The sequence below is a fragment of the Pteropus vampyrus genome, unplaced genomic scaffold, assembly GCF_000151845.1.
Source record: "Pteropus vampyrus isolate Shadow unplaced genomic scaffold, Pvam_2.0 Scaffold82, whole genome shotgun sequence".
Taxonomy (NCBI): Eukaryota; Metazoa; Chordata; class Mammalia; order Chiroptera; family Pteropodidae; genus Pteropus; species Pteropus vampyrus.
In genome coordinates this window covers 4864748-4888022 of record NW_011888863.1, presented here as the reverse complement: position 1 = coordinate 4888022, position 23275 = coordinate 4864748, and the positions used below count along the sequence as shown (strand labels likewise).

General features: G+C 37.5%; 1 protein-coding gene across 1 annotated transcript in view; it reads left to right on the top strand.

Moving 5' to 3' along the window:
- Nucleotides 1-23275, top strand: part of TMTC1 (transmembrane and tetratricopeptide repeat containing 1) — a 244594-nt gene that overhangs the window by 203852 nt on the left and 17467 nt on the right. The window contains exon 13 of the mRNA XM_011363119.2: nucleotides 10392-10500. Within this exon, the coding sequence (XP_011361421.2) occupies nucleotides 10392-10500 (109 nt within the window). The remainder of the gene's footprint in view (nucleotides 1-10391; nucleotides 10501-23275) is intronic.

Below are 23275 nucleotides of genomic sequence, written 5' to 3'. Positions count from 1 at the left end.
TTGTTTTAAATCTGTGCTGTGGTTTGCAAGGAAAGGCCCCTTTTCTCAGTCCTTTCTTTTGCCCTGATGGCTGCAACAAACACCGCTGAGGCCAGAAGACAGCTCTGCACAGGAAAACACTACAGGGGAACACAAGCTTTAAGGAACCCTGGTTTTGTTTACATTCTCCTGATGAAATTGAAATGTCATCATTTTCTTTCCTTACATAAATATTGTTGACAGATAATAATTAAACAAGCTGGACTGCTTTGACAAGTACAAGAGTTTTCAGGAGTCTCCTCTGTCCTGAAAAGCATGTTTGCACTCCCTTAACCCTCATAATCTATCCTTGCTTCATTTGCAATCTAGTCCCCTTAAGCTCCTGTGCTGGGGAATGACTTTGGAACTACTCTTGACTTGAGATATAGCTTAAAGAAGGCACAATTCATTAAAAAGAATAAGAGAAATAAGGATAATCATTGGAAATTTCTTCTTGCATGTATAGTTCTTACTTTAGGGGACCAGGCACCTCAACTTTTTATCTTAAATCTTGTGGGAGATCAGCTATGCCCTGACACAGAGGCTAAATTTGGAATATAAGTTGTTCATGAAAAGGCTTTCAAATCTAAAAATGCTCTATGCAGGCCAAGAAGAGAAATTTGAAGGACAGGAAGGGGCGACGCATGTTCTCTATGTTTCCTCTGGCCCACACTGCCTTGGCCTGAGGCAGGGTCTGTCTCTGGAAGCACCATCGAGGAAGTAAAACTTGCCTGTAAGCCTCTCTGCCTTCTCAGTGACTCCTTGCTAGTTCTGCCAGCATCCCTCCTGTGTTCCCCTTTTACCATCAGGCCCAGTGTGGTGCTTTCATGCAGTGTCACCCGTCTGCTGGGCAGCATTGCAGAGGTCTCTCTGTTCTTAACCTTTCTGCCTCCTCCCCTCCAAGTGAAAAGAATAATAGTAACTGACAAGTGAATGACAAATTACAAAGTGCTTCCTCATGTCTCATGAACCTGCCCATTCTGGGTTTATAGAGGGCAGGCACAATCACTTCCCTATTACAGATAGGGAAACAGGCAAGGGAGGGTCACGGACAGTAAGCTGTGAAGCGGGATGTCTAGAGCTTACACTTTTGGTTCTGTCATGCTGTTGCACTGTCTCCCTGTGCTCTCTCTCCATAGCACCAGGAGCGATAGAGTTTAGTGAGTTTGAGTCTCAGATCTGCCATGTATAGTGTGTGACCTTGGGAAAATGATTTTATCTTGCAGTGCTTCCAATTGCTCACTTATAAAGTGAAAATAATATTAGTAACTATGTCCTTCATGAGTACTAAACACAAGAATGCATGTAAGTACTTACCATAGGACCTAGCCCCGAATAAAGATGAAATAAGTTTCAGCAATTATTAATTATTACTAGCCCAGGGACATAATTTCTCGCTTCTAATTTGAAGCTCAACTTCTTAGTATAAAATTAATAATGAGTCAGAAGTACATAATACATTTTCTACCCCTGCAATTGAACAGCTTCAGGCAATATTCGACCTTCTTGACACTTTATTTGCTCCTGTTTGAAATGAGGAATAAGACCAGGTGATCCCGTAAAGCTCTTGAGCTATAAGATATGTGGTTTTAACTGACTCTAAGTTTCTCATCATTTAACAGAAGTGTAAGGAGAAGACCAGAAAGGAACTTGAAAGTCCCTTTTCTCTTCAAAGGCATCCTGGTTTTGCTGAGAAATCAGTCGATGAGGCTTCTGATAGAAATTCCAGGTGGGAATCTGGCTAGAGAGTGGGGAAGGAGCCAGTGCAGCTAACATTTACTGCATCGTCCCAAGTTCCAGACACTCTGCTAAGTACACTGCCTATGTGTGTTTATTCTACCCTTACAGGAACCTGGAGAGGTAGAGATGAATATGCACATTTCACAGATTCAGCTACTGAGGCTTGTAGAGGTAGAGCATTTAACCCAAGTCATACACCTCGTGAGGGCAGAGCCAGGATTTAGACCTCAGTCAGCCTGAGCCTAAAACCAGGGACTTGTATTCAGCTGCATCATCGGAGCAGCCTTTTATCTACTGGGTAAATGAATCCTGGCTATATCAGGCTATTCTCAGCTGCCTTCTCCTCCAGGTCCCAGCCTGGGAACACTGTTTCTATGCTTTCCGTCAAATTACAGAAGGGCTTAGAATAAACATTGTGTGCACTTTGAAGTGATGCTGACTTGGGACCACTTCCCACCTCCGGCCCACCCTCATACACTTGTGGCACAGGACTGGCTCCATACATGCAAGAGCCAGGCAATTGTGAGCATCAACAGCCATTCAAAGGAGCAAAGAGGGAGCAGACTCAGGATAGACATTGCCTCAGGAACTCCTGTGTGCCAGTCCCTGCTGAGGTCTTTGTGTGAGCTGTGTCTTCAAATCTGCTGCTCTGTGACTAGATAGCATCAAAACTTTCCCTCATTCCATTCCTGTTTTCAGCTGGGTTGAGAGGTGTTACAGACCACCAAAGCTTGAGCACTACTTACACCACACAGAGTGTGGCAACCGGCAACCTGCCTCCCATTGTTGCCACAGCGACCTGAATCTGATACTGCAAACCCACTATGGGGGAGGGGCAGGTGATCAACTCTCTCAGTGCTAACTATAATGATCATGGTTTTGGAGTTGAAGAAAAAATTCATTCTTTACCACCACATAATATGAATGAGTCCTCCAGATAATTTTCCTATGTGGCTTTCATAAAAAGTCAAGCAGAAAAACTAGAGTGAACGCCAGTAAACCAGATGCTACATTTCCATTGCATTGCCCAGAGATGTGCTCGGTAAACTTGAATGTAAAAGAGGCTATATAGAGGATGATCCGATTTTTTTCCTTTACTGTATAAAAAAGATAGTAGAGCCATAGAAAAAATGCGTGCCCTATAAAGATCATCTCGGTCAGACATTTATAATCTTGTCTTTCACGATTCGGTTTTTCAGAAGAGTTGGTAAAGTCTATCAGCCATCCCCCCCGCCCACCACCAACACTGCGTAAAAAAAATCATACTCTTTCCTTTGTGAGAGACGTCATTTTTGGACCCAACAACGACAGAACACCCCAACAAAGAAATAGAAATGAAGAGAGCTGCCCGGCACTCCAAGTTCACACTGTGGTTAATAGGAAATTTTACTGCTGCCAAGTGGATTGCCAAATCCATTTATTTCTGTTACTGGCATTTCCTAAATCCTCCCAAAATGTCAATACTTTTTCAAAGAAAGCATCTGCTTTCAGTTTAAATGAATGTGTCATGAGATTTTAGACAGGAGTCCAAAAAGTTTTCTAAATTGACACTTAACAGTTCCTTAATTACTAAAAAAATGTGGCGAAGCTTTATTCCCTTTTTCTAAATATCTGCCATTGAGATAGAGCCAGGAAAGTGAGAAGATGCAAATGTTTTTACTTAACACACAAGAAAAACAGTCTCACTGCTGTATAACCAAAGGAGAAATTCCCTGTGAAACTACAAATGTTTAATGGCAAGATTTGCACATTATGAACAAGATCTAATTTCTACTTGATGTTTCTCTTATGAAATGAATGATGAAGATGTTATTGGTTCCAGGAACCCCTTCTTAGGAATTTTAGCCTTTTGGAAGTTCCTGGGGGAAGCTTAAGAGACTGGAATTTTGCTCGTAGACTATTAGGAGATTTTAATTTATGTTATGATGCTTATGTGGATAACACAGGAGCTAAGACTTGGATGCACAATAGTAGACATTCACAACAGAGCTTCTATGAGAGAGAAAACTGCCTCTTCTACTTGCAGCGTCACCTTCCATGCACCCCCAATCCAGCCTCTCCATATCACCTGAAATCCAAAGGTATCAATCATCCGGGCAGATCAGCTGGCACTGTGACATTTCTCTTTGGCTCAAATAGTCCCAGGAAGTCTTTCTCTTTTTTATAGGCTTCCTTGTACTGTTACATTTAGCATCAGTTAATTGATCGGGCAAATCCCTGCTGGAAATCAGTGCTGAGTTTTCTAAAGCACAGGCTGAGGACCACCCTAACAGAACCGCCTGAGGGGCTTGTTAAGAATAATGATTCCTGGGCCCTACCCCAGACTTGCCTTCTGGGCTTGGAGTCTGTGCATTTAACTACTACTACTGAATCTTATGAGACCTGGGATCCTGCATTTTACGGAATACTTAATGATTCTTAAGCACTAAGTTTGAGACTGTTGATTTAAGGCAAACGTGAAGACAAAATATTTTAGGTCATGGAGGATTAACAGTCATCAGCTGGTGACTTGTTTGGCAGATAAGGAAATCCAGGATGCTGGGAGACAAAAAAATGTTACCTAACCCTGGGGCAGTTTTACTCTTACCTGTGTCTTTCACCTATCAGGGGATCCCTAATAGTTCCATCAGTTTCAGTTAAACCCCATGACAGAAGCTCTGACAATCCTCAGTATCCTCAGTTTCCAAAGGGATTTTGTATTCCTTCCTGTAACTCCAAACTGAAAGTGTCCATGGTTAATTGGATGGGGTATGTACTAAGGTTGATTTTATCAGTTTGTTAATTTGGCTACTTAATTCATGCTTTTTCTATGTAATTCAGACAACCTGTAGATTTGGTTTCCTAAATCACATGTTTGGTCAATTTAGAGGCAAATGCTATTTTCGTATGTCTCTCTTTTTAATTGACCTGTCAATTCAATCTCAGTGGCTAACAGAGTAGCACCTCATAGATGGGGTTTATATTGATGATGGGCTTCTGATTTCCCTAAATAGCTTATTATAGAGCCAAAATGAATGCATTTGGAAATTTTAATACTATCTAATGCTTGCCCAGGAGTGAGCTGTACTATCAGAATACATAGGTAATTCCTATTATTAAGAAATTTCATAGTATCTATTTGAAATTGTCTGCTTCTCTTGTCATACCTTTTTATATGGAAATAACTGCCTAAACCTTTTTCTTCTAAGAAGCTTTCCTGGCTTGGCTGGAAAAGAGGCTCAAAATTGTCCCTGATCCTTTCTTGCCTAAATGTTCTCCTTCAGCAATCACCCCTACAAAATGCAGACCTGCTCCTTTGTGTGGCTCCATCAGCTGAGTGGATTCTGAACTGTTGGTCTGCCATTTAGGTCTCTTCAGATTGGTGTTTGCCTTACAGTGAGACTTCCAGGGGGTAATGTTGCCTCTGTTTGTTACTAGTGTTATTTTATATTTAGTACAACACTATTTATTTGTTGTGTATTTAATTATTATTATTATATTTTTAAAAATCTATTGTGATATCAGGCTCAGGAAAAATCACTCTGTTGCCCTACTTAAGTTTTTTGTGAATAGTTTAAAATGTGGAGGTATATTACTTTTGAGGGAATTTCAAAAACACTACATTCTCCTTTATTTTAAAAATTAATTTTAAAAAGAAGGGGGAGATAGATTTGAATGCGTGATTTTAGAAACATTAAATGAGCTAAACAAAGCCAGAACATACATAGTACTTACTATGAGCCTGATAAACAGGGAGGTCAGATAATTTGCCTGTGGAAACACAGCTAATAAAGGATAGAAGTACAGTCTGAACCCAATCCTTCTGGGTTTTGAGTCTGTACATTTGACTACTATGCATGGTTAAGGTAGAGAAGCTGCTTAGTAGTGCCTGGTATGTAAGAAAGGCTCACTAAATGCAAACTAGTAATTTTCGTATAATTCTAAGGCTTAGATGCCTCTGCCTTCTTTAGGGTCACTTCTATAATATCAAAAGATGTAGAAACAGATGTAAAATGGATAATTATTTTATCCTCTTCTGTCAAATTTTATTAGAATATTGGAAAGTTCATTTCAGATTTACAAAGATCTAAGAATAAAGAAAATAATAAAACCATGGGTTTTTAAAAAATTAATTTAGCAATTATTGAATTTCTACTATGTGCAGATCACTGTACTAAAATAATTGAATTTCCACTATGTACAGATCGCTGGGATGAAAGGAAGATGAATAAGACATGGATCCTCTCTATGAAGGAGCTTAAAACCTAGTACTAGTCACAGAGTGCATAATATTGAGTACTGGTCACAGAATGGGTGCAGAAGGGCAGAGCATAGCCTGTCAGTGGACCAAACTATATTCGAAATTCTAAATTAGAACTCTGGTGTTACAGTAGCTGTGTGCTCTGGGCAAATCACTTAAGCTCTTCAAATCTCAGGGTTTTTGTTTTTGTTTTGTTTTGTTTTTTAATTGTTGTTGGGGTGGTGGTTGCTGGTGTTTGTTTTCTAAATCTTTAAAATGGAGATAATTATGCCTAATTCATGCTGTTTAATGAGAATTAAAATAAATAATGGAAAGGAATCACTCTGTTCTTAGCAGGAAGTAAATGTTCAGCAAACGACCACTTTATTCGGGAAACGTGAAATTTGAAAAACTTGCCCGCTTGGCACTGATAGAGAGGTTTGCACCCTCCCCCATGAGGCAGAGGTTGGGGAGCCCTCCACGTGCTGTGCCGGGGTCTGGGAGAAAAAAACAAACGCAAGCTGGGGTGCATTTACTCCTTAGAAAGCTGAGCGGGAGAAAAAAGAACAGCTGCCTCTTTGGATGTAAAATCATCAGAACAAAGATGATTCCCCTACCACCTTTTTTGTTATTGAGGAACAAAGAGAAAACCAAAATATAAGAAAGAGAGCATGTATGTGGGTTTTGATTTTGTTGTATGTTTACGAGCTCTGATGAAGGCATCATGCTCTGAGCTGGGCAAGTCAGGGAAGGCTTCGCGGGAGAGCAGAAGTTGAGGGGAATGGGAGAAAGCCGTCTGTGAAGTGGCATGGCAGGGGTGCCAGGCTGAGAGGCACAAGGCCTGGGAGTGTCCTTTCTTTTTGCTTGGGACTGGAGCAAATCACTGAGATCCCCTAAATCTCAGTTTCTACTACTTTCAACCAAGGGGGTTAAAGTATATCCATACTTCTTCTCGGATCTAGATGGCTGTCATAATTCTGCGCAGAGCTTCCTATTAGTTGCCCAACTTCAGAACACTAAGGTCTTTTTAAAAGCACCCCAAGTGGTTTTAATGTACCATGAGGTTAGAGAAACAGTAGAGTAAGTGATCTCTTAGGTTCTGTGGGATGGATGTCAAAGGCCACCCAGTCTGGGTGGACTAGTGAGTACCTGGGTATGTTTAAACCTTGGTCAGAACTGTATTATAGAGGGTTTTAAACTGAGTCTACCTGTAGGCAGTAGGGCATTAATGAAGATTTTTATATAAGGGAATGTGCTGAAAGCAATGCTCTAGGGAAAAAAAAATCTATCTTTCAGTGGTCTGTATGTAGAAAAAGAAGAGAGAGGGAACTAGAAATGGGTTGTTAACTAAGGATATGAACCAAGGTATTAGCAAGCAAAGCTGAGTGAGATAACCCAATAGAATGCAATAACCCAATAGAATCGTAGGACTATTGCTCTTGTTTTTTAACAGGGGATAATTATCAGAGAAATGTGGGCTGGACTGTAATGTAGATATAAAATGGGATGCTACTGAATTCAGAAACAAGTTGAAATGAAATTCAGTTCTCACATGGTAATCATGTTACTACAAACCAAGGAAGATTCCATTTAGATGAATTATCTGCTATAAGTTATTGTGTCAAAGCCACAGCAATTTCATAAACTACCACCAAAGGGTGAGCAAAAGAGGGACTACGGAAGAAATATATTTTTTCTACTATTCCTCTACCTTTCAGAAACAACAACAACAAAATTACTGCTTATCAATTTCTTGGGCTTTTGTAAAAAGCATTTTAAAATATCTGTTAAGGTGGCACATTCCTGAACCCTATTGGCATCTAATGAATGACTCTCAAAGATTCCCATGGGAAAGCAGTCATCCAAGAGCACAGAGCCAAGAGGAAATGTCCTGTCTGCTCAAGTGTTTGCATCTTGTAATACTCTTATACTAAATGAAATGACAAGATACAATGGTTTTCCAAAAGTATGTCAGTCGGTCCCTCCAGAGATTAATAGAAATAGTTTTTCAGAAAGAATCTGAGTTCGCTATGAATAACTTTAATGCTAACTTTTCCATTGTGTCACACGAATGTTAATGGATGACCTCAAGTATTTGGATTCATAGACTGTATTAAGTGGTAATGAATCTCATTGAGATTCATTAATAATAAAAGGCTTAAGTTGCCATGCTAACTAATGTGAGCCATGACAAATGAAAATCATTAAATTTTATTATCAAATTGTTTTTTTTGGCGGGGGTGGATTCCACTGATTTTGAAGACTATCTAAGCTAAATTATGTCCTGAAGGATTTAATTTTCAGCCTTAATTTCCTTAAGTCCGTATCTTCCTTTGGATTTTAGGAGGATTTCCAAATTAAAATTAATAAAATTTACAAAATCCTTGGAGGAAGAGTTCTGCTAACCATGAAATCAGTAATCAAATTACCAGAATTAAAAAATAAGTTTTTACTTAAAACATGTACCTATAGAAGAAATACTTCAAGGTATATTTTAGAATAGAAACCCAAGAGTGTGTAAACATAGTGGACTCCCATAGGGTCTTACAGACACTCTCTAAATATTTATTGACTAAATGAATGAATCAACAAGAAAGAAGCATTTCTTGCTGCTTTCTTATAACCAAGCAACTTTAAAGCCACATCCCAAGGATGATATACTTAAGGACACAGGTGTTACACCTTGATATCAAAGGCAGGACTGTGTATTGAGAGGAGTCCAGTAGGAGTTAGCTAGACCCCCAATAATGAGAAGATAGCATAGACAGCCACCTCCCTTGAGAAATAGCTAACACATAATAGACAATGATAAATATTTGCTAAATTGAATAGTTAAATGCAAGGTCTCTGCTGGAAACATGACTTTTTCCCCCAAGGTTTGTGATAAAAGACTATCTCCTAAGTAAAATCACCTTATAATATGCTGCTTCTAGAACCTGGAACTCAAACAGGTGGAGTTAATATTTTCCATAGATCTTTATTCTACAGAGACTTAAAGCCATAGGGGTTTTGTAGCAGGAGTGCTCTCAGCTGCCTTGGATAATTCATGGAGCAGTTATGCTGAAATCTCAGTGCATGTACAGACTACCTGACAATCTTTTTTAAATGCATGGTCTGATTCATTGGGTCTGGCTTGGGGTCTGAGACTGCATTTTTAATAAGCTCCTAGGTGATGTTGATAATACTGGTCCATGAATCACACTTTGAGCAAAGTCATAAAAGGTGGATTTCTAAGTAGTTAGAATAGACAAGTGTGGAAGAACATTGGATCTTGACTCGAGACTGATTATGTGAATATGATGAGTCACTTGACTTTTCTAAATCTAAAATTTCTCACTAGAAAAATACCTGCTGCAGGGGATTCTTGTGAGAATTAAATTAATAATGTTATGTGAAAGTTTTACCAGAATGTATGGTAGATAGCCATTGCTGAATAAATAATTGTTGATCCTAAATAGTATAAACGTGAGCACACAATTCCACATTGGTAACTGGTAAAGATGAGGGACCCTTCGGCTGTGTGCTTTTTATAGTTCCAGGAGTTCTATTCTTCGTTCCACTTCTTTTGCCTGTTACAAAGTCTAGCACTTAGCAAGTGATTAGTGTTTGTGGAATTGTACTAGTACTAAAGTTGATTATTGCCAGTGTACATTTTTAGCTTCAAAGATATCAGTGTCAGAATAATAACCCAATGTTTCCCTATGACATGAGCAGGAAAGAAAACTGTCACCCAAAATAATGTAACTTTTGGGCCTCAAGTCCTTTTTGAACCAGAATTGTAATCGCTGAGAGAAGACCAAAATAAAGAACGCAGAGCCAGCCTCAGTTCTCCATAAAAATATAAAATTACTGATCATTCTTTGCCAGCCAGTAGTCACAATATTTTCTGATTGCATAAATTACGTATAAAATATATCTGTCTTATGAAAAAAAAAAGACCAACATGGGTAGTTTGGCTGGCTTGTCCCTGATGAATGGCACTGGCCGTAAGGAGCCCAGCCCGTAGCATGCAGCTGGGACTACAAGGGCTCAAATCATCTTCCACATCATGGTAAACTGGCTCCCAGGCCACCTAGGTAATGCCCCCACATTGCTGCTCTGAGGGTCTAACTTTCTGGTTAACGAACTTGTAAATTATTAAATAAAACTCTCGAAAAGTACGTAGCAGGAAATAGAAGTTGGAAAAATTAGTGGATACCTTGCAGCATCATTTGCATCTTAACATCTCTTTCCACTGAGAATTCAGGGACAGAAACTAACACTGAAACGGCGTAGATCAATTCATTTGCAATATAATCCAGAGTGAGTCAGTTAATCTTTGCTAACAGAAATAAGATCTTAAAGTCTAATCAGAGGATTTAAACAAAGTTTTATTCAAAGATGTTCTTTTTCCACCCCCTCTTATAATCTGTAGGTCCCAGGAGAAAAAAGAAGAGGCTATCGCTTTACTGAAGGATTCCATTAAATATGGTCCAGAGTTTGCAGATGCATATTCAAGCTTAGCTTCACTATTGGCTGAGCAGGTGATTTTTTTTCCATTTAATGTCATTTTTTTTTTTTAATTTAACTGTTGAATGTGCAAAGTATTATTATACAGATTTTTAGTACTGATGGTTTCATTTGTAAGTTCATACTGGACAACTAATCTCTATGTCAGTTTTCTTGACAGAAATTACAAACCTAGTATTATCATTCCAATATTCTCTGTGTAGTGTAGGTGGTCTTTAGACAAAGATGGTCCATTATAGGCCGTTGACATATTCTGTATCACTTTGCGATAAAATCTGTGAAGAACAATACATGCTATTTCCTGGTTTTATTACTGTTTATTTATTACATTTGTCTCTGGAATTACTAAGATATCTAAACTCAAAATGGAACTTATTACCAGTCATCTTATAGAGCCTATGTCTTAATACCTGTTAGAAGGTCACAGACGCTTTTAGGACAAGCTCCTAAAAGATAACATTTCTCATGGCATAAAATAGAGAGGTATTTTGACTTCCCTCCTTTTCACTTGTCTCTAAATGATTTGATACCACTTTTCAGTGTCCTGGATGCATGCCCCTTGTTATGGGAAAACAAATGTAAATTATCTCCTTTAAATTGATTATATAGTCTTGTTGACACACAAAAGTGCCCTCAATAGACAGTGAGTAGATTCTGCTATCATGCAATTGTCATATTGTCTTTAAAATCAAACTCAATACCTTTGAAAGCGGCCTTGCAACACTCAGATGGCTTGAATGTAATGAATAATTTGATACTGCATGTCGAGTACATAGGACTGCAATTTGCAGTCGAAAAACTTTGGAACTTCCACCAGGAAACAAAATTAGGACATTCTATGGATATTTAAATGTCAGAAATGGTAAGCCTAGTTGTCTTGCTGTAATAGTCTCCATATAGTATAGGAGGGCTTTAGACAAAAGCCCATGTGTATAGTGGATGATTTTAATGCTAGTTTTAGCACAATATTTAAGCTAAAATGATGATGGTCATGTTCTATGCTATACATTTAGTCCTCAGCTGCCCTTGGCTTGTCCTGAAGCAGGCACAGTAGTTTTCTGAAGAAACATTGACTCTATCATTATTCGTTTTTTTCACCTCGTCTTGGCTCCTTCATTTTCATAAGAAGACCCTCACCCTGCCTCTGCTTGGCTGGTTGTCTTGTAGCTACTTAGACACTTCAAGCATGCTTCTCTATCAGGCTTTTATAATAACTGTTCCCTTTGCATACACACTTTTCTCCCAGATATCTGAGTTTCCGTCCTTATGTCCTGTTGGTTTCAGCTCAAATATTACATCAAAGGGGTTGTCTGTGATTGCCCTTTCTAAACAGCAACCTCACACTGCCCAGCATGTTCTCTACCACTTTGCTTTATTCCCCCTAGCATTTATCACCATATAACATATGTTTATTTGTCTGTCATCCTTCTCCCACCACTAGAATACTTAATTCCGTGATAATGGATATCTGTTTCACTCATGGCTGTAGTCCCACATTTGTCACATTGTATGTAATCAATGAGTCTTGAACAAATAAATTAATGCATACACATATTCTAAATCCACTCTTATACCACAAGGAGGGATGGGAATGTGGGCCGCACTGTTTTGCAACTGAATTGTGCCTCAGCATGATGCTCTTATCCTCCACTGAGGGTCAACATGAAAAACAGCTGTGTGAAACTGCTCATTATTTAACTATAGGGTCGGGGTGGGGTCGAGGCCAGCACTTCCTACATCATTCAGTGGCTTCTTTATGAGGACTCAAGGGAGACACTTCTCTTGTCTCAGTATTAGGAAAGGCTAGGCTTCTGAATTAAAAGATTTTTGTTTTATTTTTAATCTAATGAAAAATCTTGCAAATGCTAGAAAGGTTAACTCTCTTTCTGTCCCTCTTGCTCCTCCTACCTCCAACTAACAACCATGTGGATCACATAGTTTGCTTTTCTGTATGTGCTGCTTTCATTCCTGGGTTTATCATTTTCCTTAGAATTTACTTTATTCAGTTTATGTCCTGTATTTTTTAAAGCTGCCTCATTTTCTTTGTGGAATAAGGAGGTATAAGTAAGTAAATAAATAAGGCATTGCATTAATGGTTTCCATTTATATCTTTTTTCGCAACTCGCAAAGGCAGATAATAAACATTAAATTGCCCTTCTTGATGAAAATTACTCTTAAGGTCAATGACAATATCACTTACCTAATACCAGTCATAACCCTGTATGTTGTGTTTCGGAAGCTCTTTACAAATATTCACACAGTTCCGTCTTTCTGTAATGCCATCTCCTTTCTCGCCCTCTAAACCCTCCCTGTTTTTCAAGATCCAGTTCACCTTCCACTTCCCGCCCCCGCAACATTCTCTCACTTTCTCATCTCATGGTGAGTTGTGTTTCCTTGGAGCTCCTATAACATTTTGGGGAAACACATCAACTCACAAACTAATCAGATATTTTTATTTTTTGAATTAATATTGTGAATTGTAATTTAAACAGTTTTTCCAGTTTACTTACCTCACGAGACTACACATTTCTTTAAGAAAAGCAGTGTCTTCTTTGCATACTATTCCTTCTTTGGGTCTTAGGATAGCTCGCTGTGTAAGGCAGGCATTCATAGAGCATGTCTTAACTCAGTCACTTTGGCATTCAGTTACGCTGGGCTGTGCTGTTAGGAGCATTTGGTGGTGAACTGAGACACCTGATTCTAGAGCTCACTTCATAGAAACCAACTGCACATTTACTCTTGGATAAAGAGTAATTTACCTCTCTGGGCCTCGGTTTTCAAATCTGAAAAATGATAGTCTAAATTATCTTCACTGTATCTTATCTTATGCCTCTATCATTTTAGAGTGTCTAAAACTATCTCATTTAACATCAACTAAGTAAGTTCTAATGAATATTTTAACAAATAGCAAGACTCCACTGTAATTAGTGCTGCTGTTTCTATACAAATAAAGTATTAATATGTTTATATTGTAAAATGTGATTTGCCTTAATAAATATCCAAAAGTTTCAGTTGTATTCTTTTTCTAAATTGATGAGCTCTCAGTTCATAAAAAAACTACTATTTTAAAAATGATTGAGCTGTTTAGTGATCTTGAAATTTTAGTCCATTCTGCAGTATCTCACTATTCACAAATTTTATAGATGGTAAAGACTAAAAAGGATGACATTTATACTTTTTCCTCAGTTATTTTTAAGTAGTGTCAAATGCTTTATTTAAAATCAATTATGCGATAAATTTAATTTTTGTGAACCACAGTGGCAAGGTGATATAAAGTTATTGCATGTCTCAGAGTTGAAGTTATGAACAATTTTCTAAGAAAAATAAATTGTGACCATGACCATGATCTTTTCTTATATACAGAGGTCATATCTTTTGCCAGTATTTCCTTCTCTAGATTTGAATATAAAATGCTATGAGATTGAATAATGTAATTGAAAGATTGAAAGGTTCTCACTTCTCCTTCAGGCAATTGATTTTAACATCAAAGAGACAAAGTAGCCTTTGGGCATAACACGGGATTGCCTCCCTCTCTTTCAACATCTTGTCTTCATGTTTTGAATTCTTTAGTAATAAAAAGAATGTGTCAGATACACACCAAGGCACAGAGAAACTACTAAAGAAAAATCCACCTAGCTTCACATTCTTTGACATTAATCAAACTCATTTCTTGGTGACACAACCTTATGTAACAGCATTCCATAATTTCAGACACCTAAGGTATATGAAAGCAATGTTTACGAACCTTAGCCAATCTGTGACACACTTGTTGAAACGACCCCCTTACGGGTCACCTTCCAGTGCCACTTGTGCACACGAAACAGCCCATCTCACTGAGGTTGTGGGCCAATCTAATGTTAGAAAACTCTTTCTTACACTGAGCTGAAACCTCCAGTCCTGTAATTTGTTCCTGTTGGGCCCAGCCCAACAGAGAGTTTGTGAGTACAGTTTATGAACACAGCTATCTTACCATTTCTCTAATCTCTTTTCTATGCTAACCCCATTTCTTTCAACTTGTTTCTCATTTACTCTGGTTTCCAAATACTTTCCTTCTGGTCGTATTGCTTTTCATAGCATCTGAATTGTCCATTTTCTCTATGATAATATGGCTCCCAAGTTGAACTTGCTTCTCAAACTGCAGTTCATAAGCTCAGAGTGGGATAGAAATACTTCTTTCCTTATTTTGAGATCCTGTGTATTATATGACACTCTGAAATGAATACTGTTAGATTTTAGCATCCTCATAATGCTCTGGCTCAGAATGGAGATACAGTCAACCGGAATTCCTAAAAAATGTTAAGGTTTGTTACCTCAGGTCTCACCCTTTTTTTCAGGCAAGTTTTTATAAATTGGGTGAAAGGATTCATCTTTACTTGTATTTAATTTCAACTTCTTCATATCAGCCTGAAATTTCTGGTATTCTAGGACCTCTTAATCCTTTTTTTCTCCCATTCATTGTATTAACTACCCTTTCCAGCTATTTTAATTGGCAAATTGAATAAGAATATCTTCTAGTTATTTGCCAAGATCAGTAGCTGGTAGAAAGCCCCATATTGTATCTGTAGTCTCTTCTGTCCAGGTGATCTCTATTTTACCCAAGACACTTTAGGTATAGTTATTTGACTCTTGGTTAATTTATCAAATTATATTATCATTCAGCTCACCTCTTTCAGACTTGTCTACAAGGATGTTGCGAGATTTGTCAGATACCTTCTGAAATCCTTCCTCTGATCTAAGGTTGTAATTCTATGCTGCTGTCTACTGATACCGTTTTCTATCTGTACTCACAATAAAACCATGAGTTTAATAATCCTTTCTAGAGTTTGTCTCAGACTAATATTGTGTTCCTCACTCTGTTGGAACTGAAAGTAGCAAGTAAATCTGGGCACAGTGGAGAAGGGGACATTTGAAAAACAGGTTACTAAGTTTAATAAGACATTATATGGTGGAACATATTAAGGCCCAGAATGGAACCCAAATTTGAAATTGGTAGATAATAGAAAGCAAAGGTTCAGTGTCTGAAGAATGGGTTTTAAAACAGGTGAGAAAGAAAATCCTGTAGCAATATATAGGATATTTTAGAGGAGGCTTTAACTGCATTCTGTTGTGAATCGAGAGCCTTGTTTCAGGCAGAAAGAGTAGAAATAGATAAATTCTACTGTGGAAAAAAAAATTCTCTTTGTACTTGGAGACTATCTGCATGTGAAGGCTGAAAGAAAAGAAAATTAAAAATTAAGAACATCAGGCTAGAGCTCTTAAAGGACTGAGAAGACACATGGCCACTGACAATGATGGGGAAGCCAGGGAGAAATAAGATTTTAGGAAAAGAAGAACTGAGATCAGCTTCAACATTTTTTAAAATTACACAAATATTATAAAAGTATAATGAAAAGTGATCAAAAATCATAGAAAATAAAATATACCTTCACCCATAATATAATATCTGAAAATAACAAATATTATCATTTTTTAATATTCTACAGGTCTTTTTAATGTACTTATTTTGTTTTCATACTTAAAGTCACATAAGGTTTATATCCTGTTCCTTTTACTTGCCATTAAATTATGAATAATATTATATGTATTTTCATGGTGCTAAGTGGCCTTCACAGATACCATTTTAATGGCTGCATACTAACTTATCAAAATGATACATTGCAACTTACATTAACAATGGTATCCCATGTGTTAGTCATTTGGGTTCTGTGTATGTGTATATGAGAGAGAGAGAGAACTTTTCATTTCTTATGTTTTTTTAGAAACAGTATTTGGAATCATTTCCTAATGATACATCCCTAGAAGTAGAATTCCCATATCAAAGAGTATCAGCATGTTTCACTGCGATATCTCACAAAATTGCTCTTGGGATACATTACTAAGTTGCTTTCCGAAAGAGTGGTACTAATATTCTCTTCCCTCAGCAGTGTACAACCTTTGTGTCTTGAATGTTAGCGGAACATTTAAATGAAAATAATTTATGGACAGATGACAGCAAGAGAGATCAGGACTGAAAAGACAGATTTAGGACTTTAAATAAATGAAACTGCATTGTGAGTAGGTCATTTCTCTGAGGGGAAAATGAAGAATAGTGTAAGGGGGAATAACCTTACAGAATACTTTAGCCTTGTCATTTTGTAGATGAAAATGTAAGGTGTACAGAATTAAGTGCTTCTCAAGTTCATACAGATAACTAGTGTCAAGACCAGGACGAGTGCCTGGTTTCTCAACTCCTCCCCAGCTCCTCTTTCACTGTATGATGCTGGGATCCCATAATTGGACTATGATATTAGGCCACAGTCAATGAGGTTGTGTGTGCAAGGGCCTGGAAGGGAGAAGAGAATTGATAGAGGAAACCTAGAAGGGTGAGTTGTCATAGAAGTTAGATACATGAAAGGATCCAGAAGAAAATTGATGCCCCTCTGTATCTATTGCAAACTGAAAAACTGAGAACAGAAAATAAACTCTGAGATTCAAAGTCAGGGTGGTCTCTGGCTTGCTACTCTCTTCTGGTTCTTCATTAGCATTTTTCACAACTGGCTGTACTCCAGCTTCACAGATAGGATTACAAACATTTACAAACCCACCGTCATTTTTAAACAGCTTGCTCTTGCCATAGATTATATAGCTTGCATTACACTAGCAGTAATGGAAATAAAATTAACATTGTTTATGACTCTGACCCACTGCAAATTATGGCTAGCCCTATGTTTACAGCATATTGAAAAACTCAATTAATTAGATAGTACTTAAAATAAAATATTTTCTTTTTATGTATTTTGGGATATGTCTTCACCTGATACAAGAATGAAAAGAAAATTGGAACAATGAAATATAAATTAGAGCATAGATCAAGAGTAAGAGGTTCAAGGTCAATGTCTCTCCTACAAATGCCACATTTGGGGTAGGTTCAGCCATGTATAGCATTGTATGTGTGGCCAGCTCAACTCCAATTGGACCCTACCTTAAGAATTCAATGATTGAATTATTCAGCACACATTTATTGAGCATCTAGGTACCACTAAGCATTAGAGATAGTTGAAGTAGCAAGGTATGATCCTTATCCTTATTGAACTTAGAGCCTAGAAGGGAAGGTTTCCCTTAAACAAAGAATTACATTATCGGCCCCCTCTCCAATATCTACCACAATTGTGACAAATGTGCAAAGGGAAAGTACTAATGAGAATGATAAGGGGACCTAATCTAATGTGGAAGAGGAGTATGGGGAGTGGAGGCCATGGCCAAAGAGTAACATTAAATCTGATACCTAAAGAACTTACAGATATTAACTAGGTAAAAACTAATAAGACAAGGTTTCTGGCAAGAGGAAGCAGATCATGTGAGGGCTCTGCGATGGAGAACAGTAGGGGTGTCTCCTTCTAATAGAAAGTCATGTGCCTAGAAATGCAAAGAATGAAGATGAAATGGCATAAGAAGGACACTGCAGTTCTATGCAAGTGTGAGTTTTCTCCTTTTTTCTGGTCTTCTGATAGTGTGATGCCCCTGTGGTTCCTTACTCTTGCCATGTTTTCACTTTAGCTTCTATTTTTTATGATTCTTGGCATTTCCTCTTTAAAATGTTTCTCTTTCTGACATTGTCAGAGTGATGTTGATCACGGTCTGCTGGGTAATGAGAAAATTCGGGGTTAGAAATATCTAACATTTAAAAAAAAAAGACATAGCTAACATTTCTTTGGTGAGGAGGATTGCCACATTAATTGATTCATTTCAGTTGAATGCGAAAGAGAATTAGACATCAAATATCGACAGCACGTTTCTCACAAATGTCTGTGTTGAGTAGGTAATGACTGGTGGTAGAAGAACTGTTTCATAAAAAAAAAAAACACAAGTAAAGACAAAGGAGAGTGAGAAAGCAGACGTCTCTGCTTTGTGTTTTGAGCGGCTGTGTCTTGAAGAGTTTTTCAGAAAAGTCATTGAAATGAGTTTAAGCACATCCATCAGCACTAAGCTTCCCAGGTTTGTAGGTTTGTAACAGTGAATAAAATCATCTATCAGTCATAATAAAGTTAAGTGTTTTTCTAAAAGAGAGAGGATCTTTAGCGTAATCTTTCCCACATTTAATTTTGTAGGTACTATATTTCTATTCTCTTTTCAAGCATTCAGATCTCTCTAAGATTTGAGCAACACCTGATAGGGTATACAGCAAAACTGCAGCAAATACTTCCCAGTGCTTTTCCTCCATATGCTAATGAGTAACCAGTGCTATATGGTTTCTAGTAAGTACTCTGGGATTTGTTCTCAGAAGATCTGGATTTTAGGCACCTTTGGGTCACCAAATAGAAATAAATGAACAAAATAAAGTCATTTGGTTGATGAGGAAATACTTTATCACTCTGTGTGCTTACATCATTGACTAGAGTGAAAGCACTTCCAAAAAGCAGTTCAGACACATGATCATAGTGTCAGGGCACGAGGATAACTTTCCATTTCCCTCTCTATAGGTCCTTAACCACTTTGGAGTACCACGCCCTATACCTTCTATACAGTAAGGACATATTGTTACCGACTGCTCATTAAGCCAGCCGTTCACAAAGCATTGACTGGGTATCCCTGAGGTCCAAGAAGGTCTTCGTAATAGTACTAACAAGTAATTTGCCTTTTTCATTCTCATTTTCTCATGAGCATACCGTAGTTTTGTAGAGGCTACATGATGTATCCACAATTATGAAATGGCTATTAAAGTATTCTCCTATTTTCCAACTAAACATCTGTGTGAGGCCAGATTTTTTTCATATACTCTAACTAAAAAACATATAAAAACAGATTTGAGCACAAAAGTAGATATGAGAATCCAGCCATCTTGTAGTAAGCCAGGCATGAAAGAAATTTGCAAAATATAAAATAATGCCGCTATTCTAATTTTTTGTGTTTTAGAGAATATAGTTATTTTTCATATAAATGTATTATGTTTGAATTTATTATCATTTAAAATAAACTAATAAATACCGTAAAAGTTGCTCAGCTTCATTTCTATTGCGGTAAACACTTACAGATAAAGCCCACATAAACAAAGCTCTTGGAGACCTTCAGTAATTTTTAGAGTACAAAAGACCCCTACAACGAAAAAGTTTGAGGATTGCTACATTAAGCTTATGTCTGTTTGTCCTCCTAGTTGCTGCAACTTGAACTATAAAGAAATGTTTCCAAACGTATCCGTTGATGCAAGAGAGTAAATTACAGTCGGGGTTCCTTTTTTAGAAGATCTGCTTTTTACTTTCCTTTTCTTGAGTTAAAAAGCATATCATGTGTAAATACAGCATGTAAAAATTGGGGACATTGACTATATTTTATTTCTCCCCTAAGGCCCATTTTATTTCTGACCTGCTGAAAATGCTTTTGAGCCTTGGAAAGGAGCCCGTGGCTTCATGCTGCCCATTTTTAACCACTGCCCTCAAAGGCCAATTTCATGCTGAGGCAGTGATTGATTGAGGACTCTGATGTACAGCAGACGATATTTTTTTTATCAGAACCATTCTCTGAATTCCACACATTTTTAATTAAAGTTGTTTTGTAAATAGCTATTGTTTATTTCTCCCAGATCTCACAAATCAGTAGAGACTAGGAATGGTCAGGCTTAACTCAGAACATCCAACCAGAAGAGGTCAAGGAAAGTGTGTGCATGAAATTGAGCTTTGGGGATTAACTACTACTACTTTTTAAGATAAATGCATTGCCCTTCCAGGGAAGGTGGAATTTATTTTAAATAAATACCTAGAAGGTATTTTTCTCCTGCAGTAGTGGTTCCCTTCATTTTTTAATAAATGGAGTTAATCATTTCTTGAAATTTACAGTCAGGTGAAAGCAAGAGAAAGACAGATATTGAAGACATTTTTCATAGAGCCAGAATCTTGAGACTGCCCTTGGGGGTTACCAAGGTTACAGGGATATGATTACTTGCTCCCAACACGCATGGTCTCTTAAATCCCATTACTTCTTTGGACTTTGCAAATTGAATTTCTAATGGAAATCCAGCTCATAAAGCCAAAAATAAGAGAACTTTTAGATGAAAAAGATGATCTCTTTGTCTATTTTGGAGTAGCAAGAAAATGGGAGAAAAATAAAATTAAATCAGGCAGAACAGTAATTGCACTTGAAAACTGTTGTTAACTGTTGTTATTTGACTTCGGGAAGTTAGAATGTGAAGACATCAATTTTATTCCTTTCAGCTCTCCCACAGTTCAATTATCAAGATGTTTTTAAGATCTCAAGTAGCTACAGATTTTTTTCAAGCACATCTGTATGTTACACAGCTACCGGAGTTAATGGTAACCAGCCTCCTTAGGCATTTGGATCATGATAAGTGTAGAGTATCTATCCAACCCCAATTCTAGGTGTCACTTCTGGTTGCCTCTCAAGTCCCTTGTACTTCTCCTCCCATGACACTGTCACCATACATCGCAGTGTTTCGTTCTTGTCTGAATCCTATTTGATTGTCTGTGAGGACAGGATTGTGTCTGTCTCATTCACTCTTCTGTCTCAACTATATATTTAGCACATGGATAGTGCTCATGAAATATTTGTTGAGGGGATGGATACATGGGTAGTGGATATCCAAAAGTGTAATTGTTTCTTTTAATGCCAGACACACCCTTGTTTATTTCCAGAAATACTACTTTTATTCAAAGATTATTAATTCCCTGTATGTCAACTGAAAACCTAGGTTCTTCTCTGTCTCCTTGTCCCTATGAGATCTTGGACAAGTCTCTTAACCGATTGGTATTCAAGTTTCTTCATGTATTAACTAAGATAATTAGTGTCTATTAATGTTCTTTCCAGCTCTAATAGTCTTTTATTTCCTGTGCTAAAAATCTTACTCATTGTATTTTTAATAATTGTTCGTTTGTTTTTAATTTTATTTTGCCATGACTATGTTAGGGTGTTTTAACAGTGCCATGCAAACTAGAAAATTTGATCCTATAAAAATAAAGATTTGGTATTAGTGTCAAACATTGACACTGGTCAGATGGTAACATTACAACTCAAGATTTTGAGGAACTGATTACCCAGTTTTGGATTAGCCAGGGTATTCTTTCTCTGGTTGCCCCTAAGATATTTTTTATTGATCTCTGTATCAGAAAGTGATTAAGAAAAATTAAAAGAAAAAGCATTCAAGTTAGTTAATGATTTCTCATATTGAGTTACTTAAAGAGGTTTGATAGGAGAGAAACTTGAAACGTGCTCCTTCGTCAGGGTCATGATGCCTGATGTGGCGGCAGTAACAACTCTAGGCCACCCGAGCTCAGAGCTTCCATACTTACCTCTTTAATACATTGGTCATAATACAAAATGATCCTTTCTAACTATGAATTTGGTTAGAGTTTGATATAATTTGTGTTCTGCCTATCTCCATTTAACACACACATACACACTCACAAATTTGCTAGTCCTTCAGTAGATGATATCTTCATAAAGTTTTTCTTCTCTTCAGTAGATTGAAAAGATAGTTTGAGATTTTCCTTCATCTTTAACTTTTTTGAGTTTGACAATTTATTGAGTTTGGCAATTAGAAAATGCATTTTTAGAAACATGGATCTCCATTTCTGCTGGACTATGGATTTATAGTTCAAGTAAGTGAAATTTGCCCAATTGAAAACACACTTTTTCCCTGCAAATTGTATTTGAACATGTAGATTCAGAGAGATGGCATTGGTCACGCTACAGAGGGTAAAGTGTCTTTACCTTTCTGGATAAGTCAGATGTCAGCTTTTTGGCTTACTGCTCAACCTTCAGTACATTTTAGTACAAGCTTAAGGTGTCACATCTGAGAAAAGTGATACTGTACACTCCCTTTTTATTTGTCTGGTTGAATGCTTAGTACTGTTAACTTGTGACAAAATTAGGAAACTGTCCATGCTCCGAGCATGTTAAAGGAAAAGTTGCGATATGCTTTATGCCAAAATATTTCCTTTCACCTGACCTTCACAGCAGTACTAGGTAACTATGAAATTGTTTACTTGTGAGTAATTATTAGGACCTGGGTAGCTTTATTCATTAATTAGGTGTTACGTTCTCTATTGTAAAGTTTATGTGACCTAACAATCTCAGATGGTTGCAAAAAAATGTACCTAAAAGCTAACTCAGAATTATTAAAGTGTGTTAAAGTGAATCTTTAGAGGAGTAGAAGATCAGAGCAATTAGAAAATGATTATTTGAAGATATGGCAGTTGATCTGGGCCTCGCCACAGCAGTAGGAGTTGGAGGTGTGCCTTTGAGGAACATATGTTCCTGTTGGAGGGAACGGCTCAGACATAGAGAGCACAGGTTAGATAAGAGAAGTGGCAAAGATTTTGGTGGACTATAGAAATACTTCAAGTAAAGAAAGGATAAGGCAAAGCCCTCCATAATTTGCATCAGCCTCCCTTCCTCCTTCCACCCAAAACCTCCCCCAAATAAGCCCTAAGTGTGCTTGTTAGTTAGGCAGATGCAGCTGGAAAACAAAGATCCCAGGCCTTCCTGTTACCTAGTCAGAGTGCCACCTGGGAAGATATTCCTAAACATTTTCATCCTGAGAGTTATTGTGTGGAGGGCATCCATTTAAACAACCATTTTGAGGCTTTTTCCAACTATAGAGCAAATAAATCCTTGCAGATATCACTTTTTAGTAAACATCAGCTGTTTGCCCTAAAGGAAATAAACACAGATATGAATTGCAGATATATGTGCAGTTCGCATTGTCTTTGATTCAGACAAGGACATAGTGTTTGATCTTGGCGCCTATTGCATAGCAGATGCTCAGTAAATCCTTTTCTGCTTTTCTCACTTTTACTACTC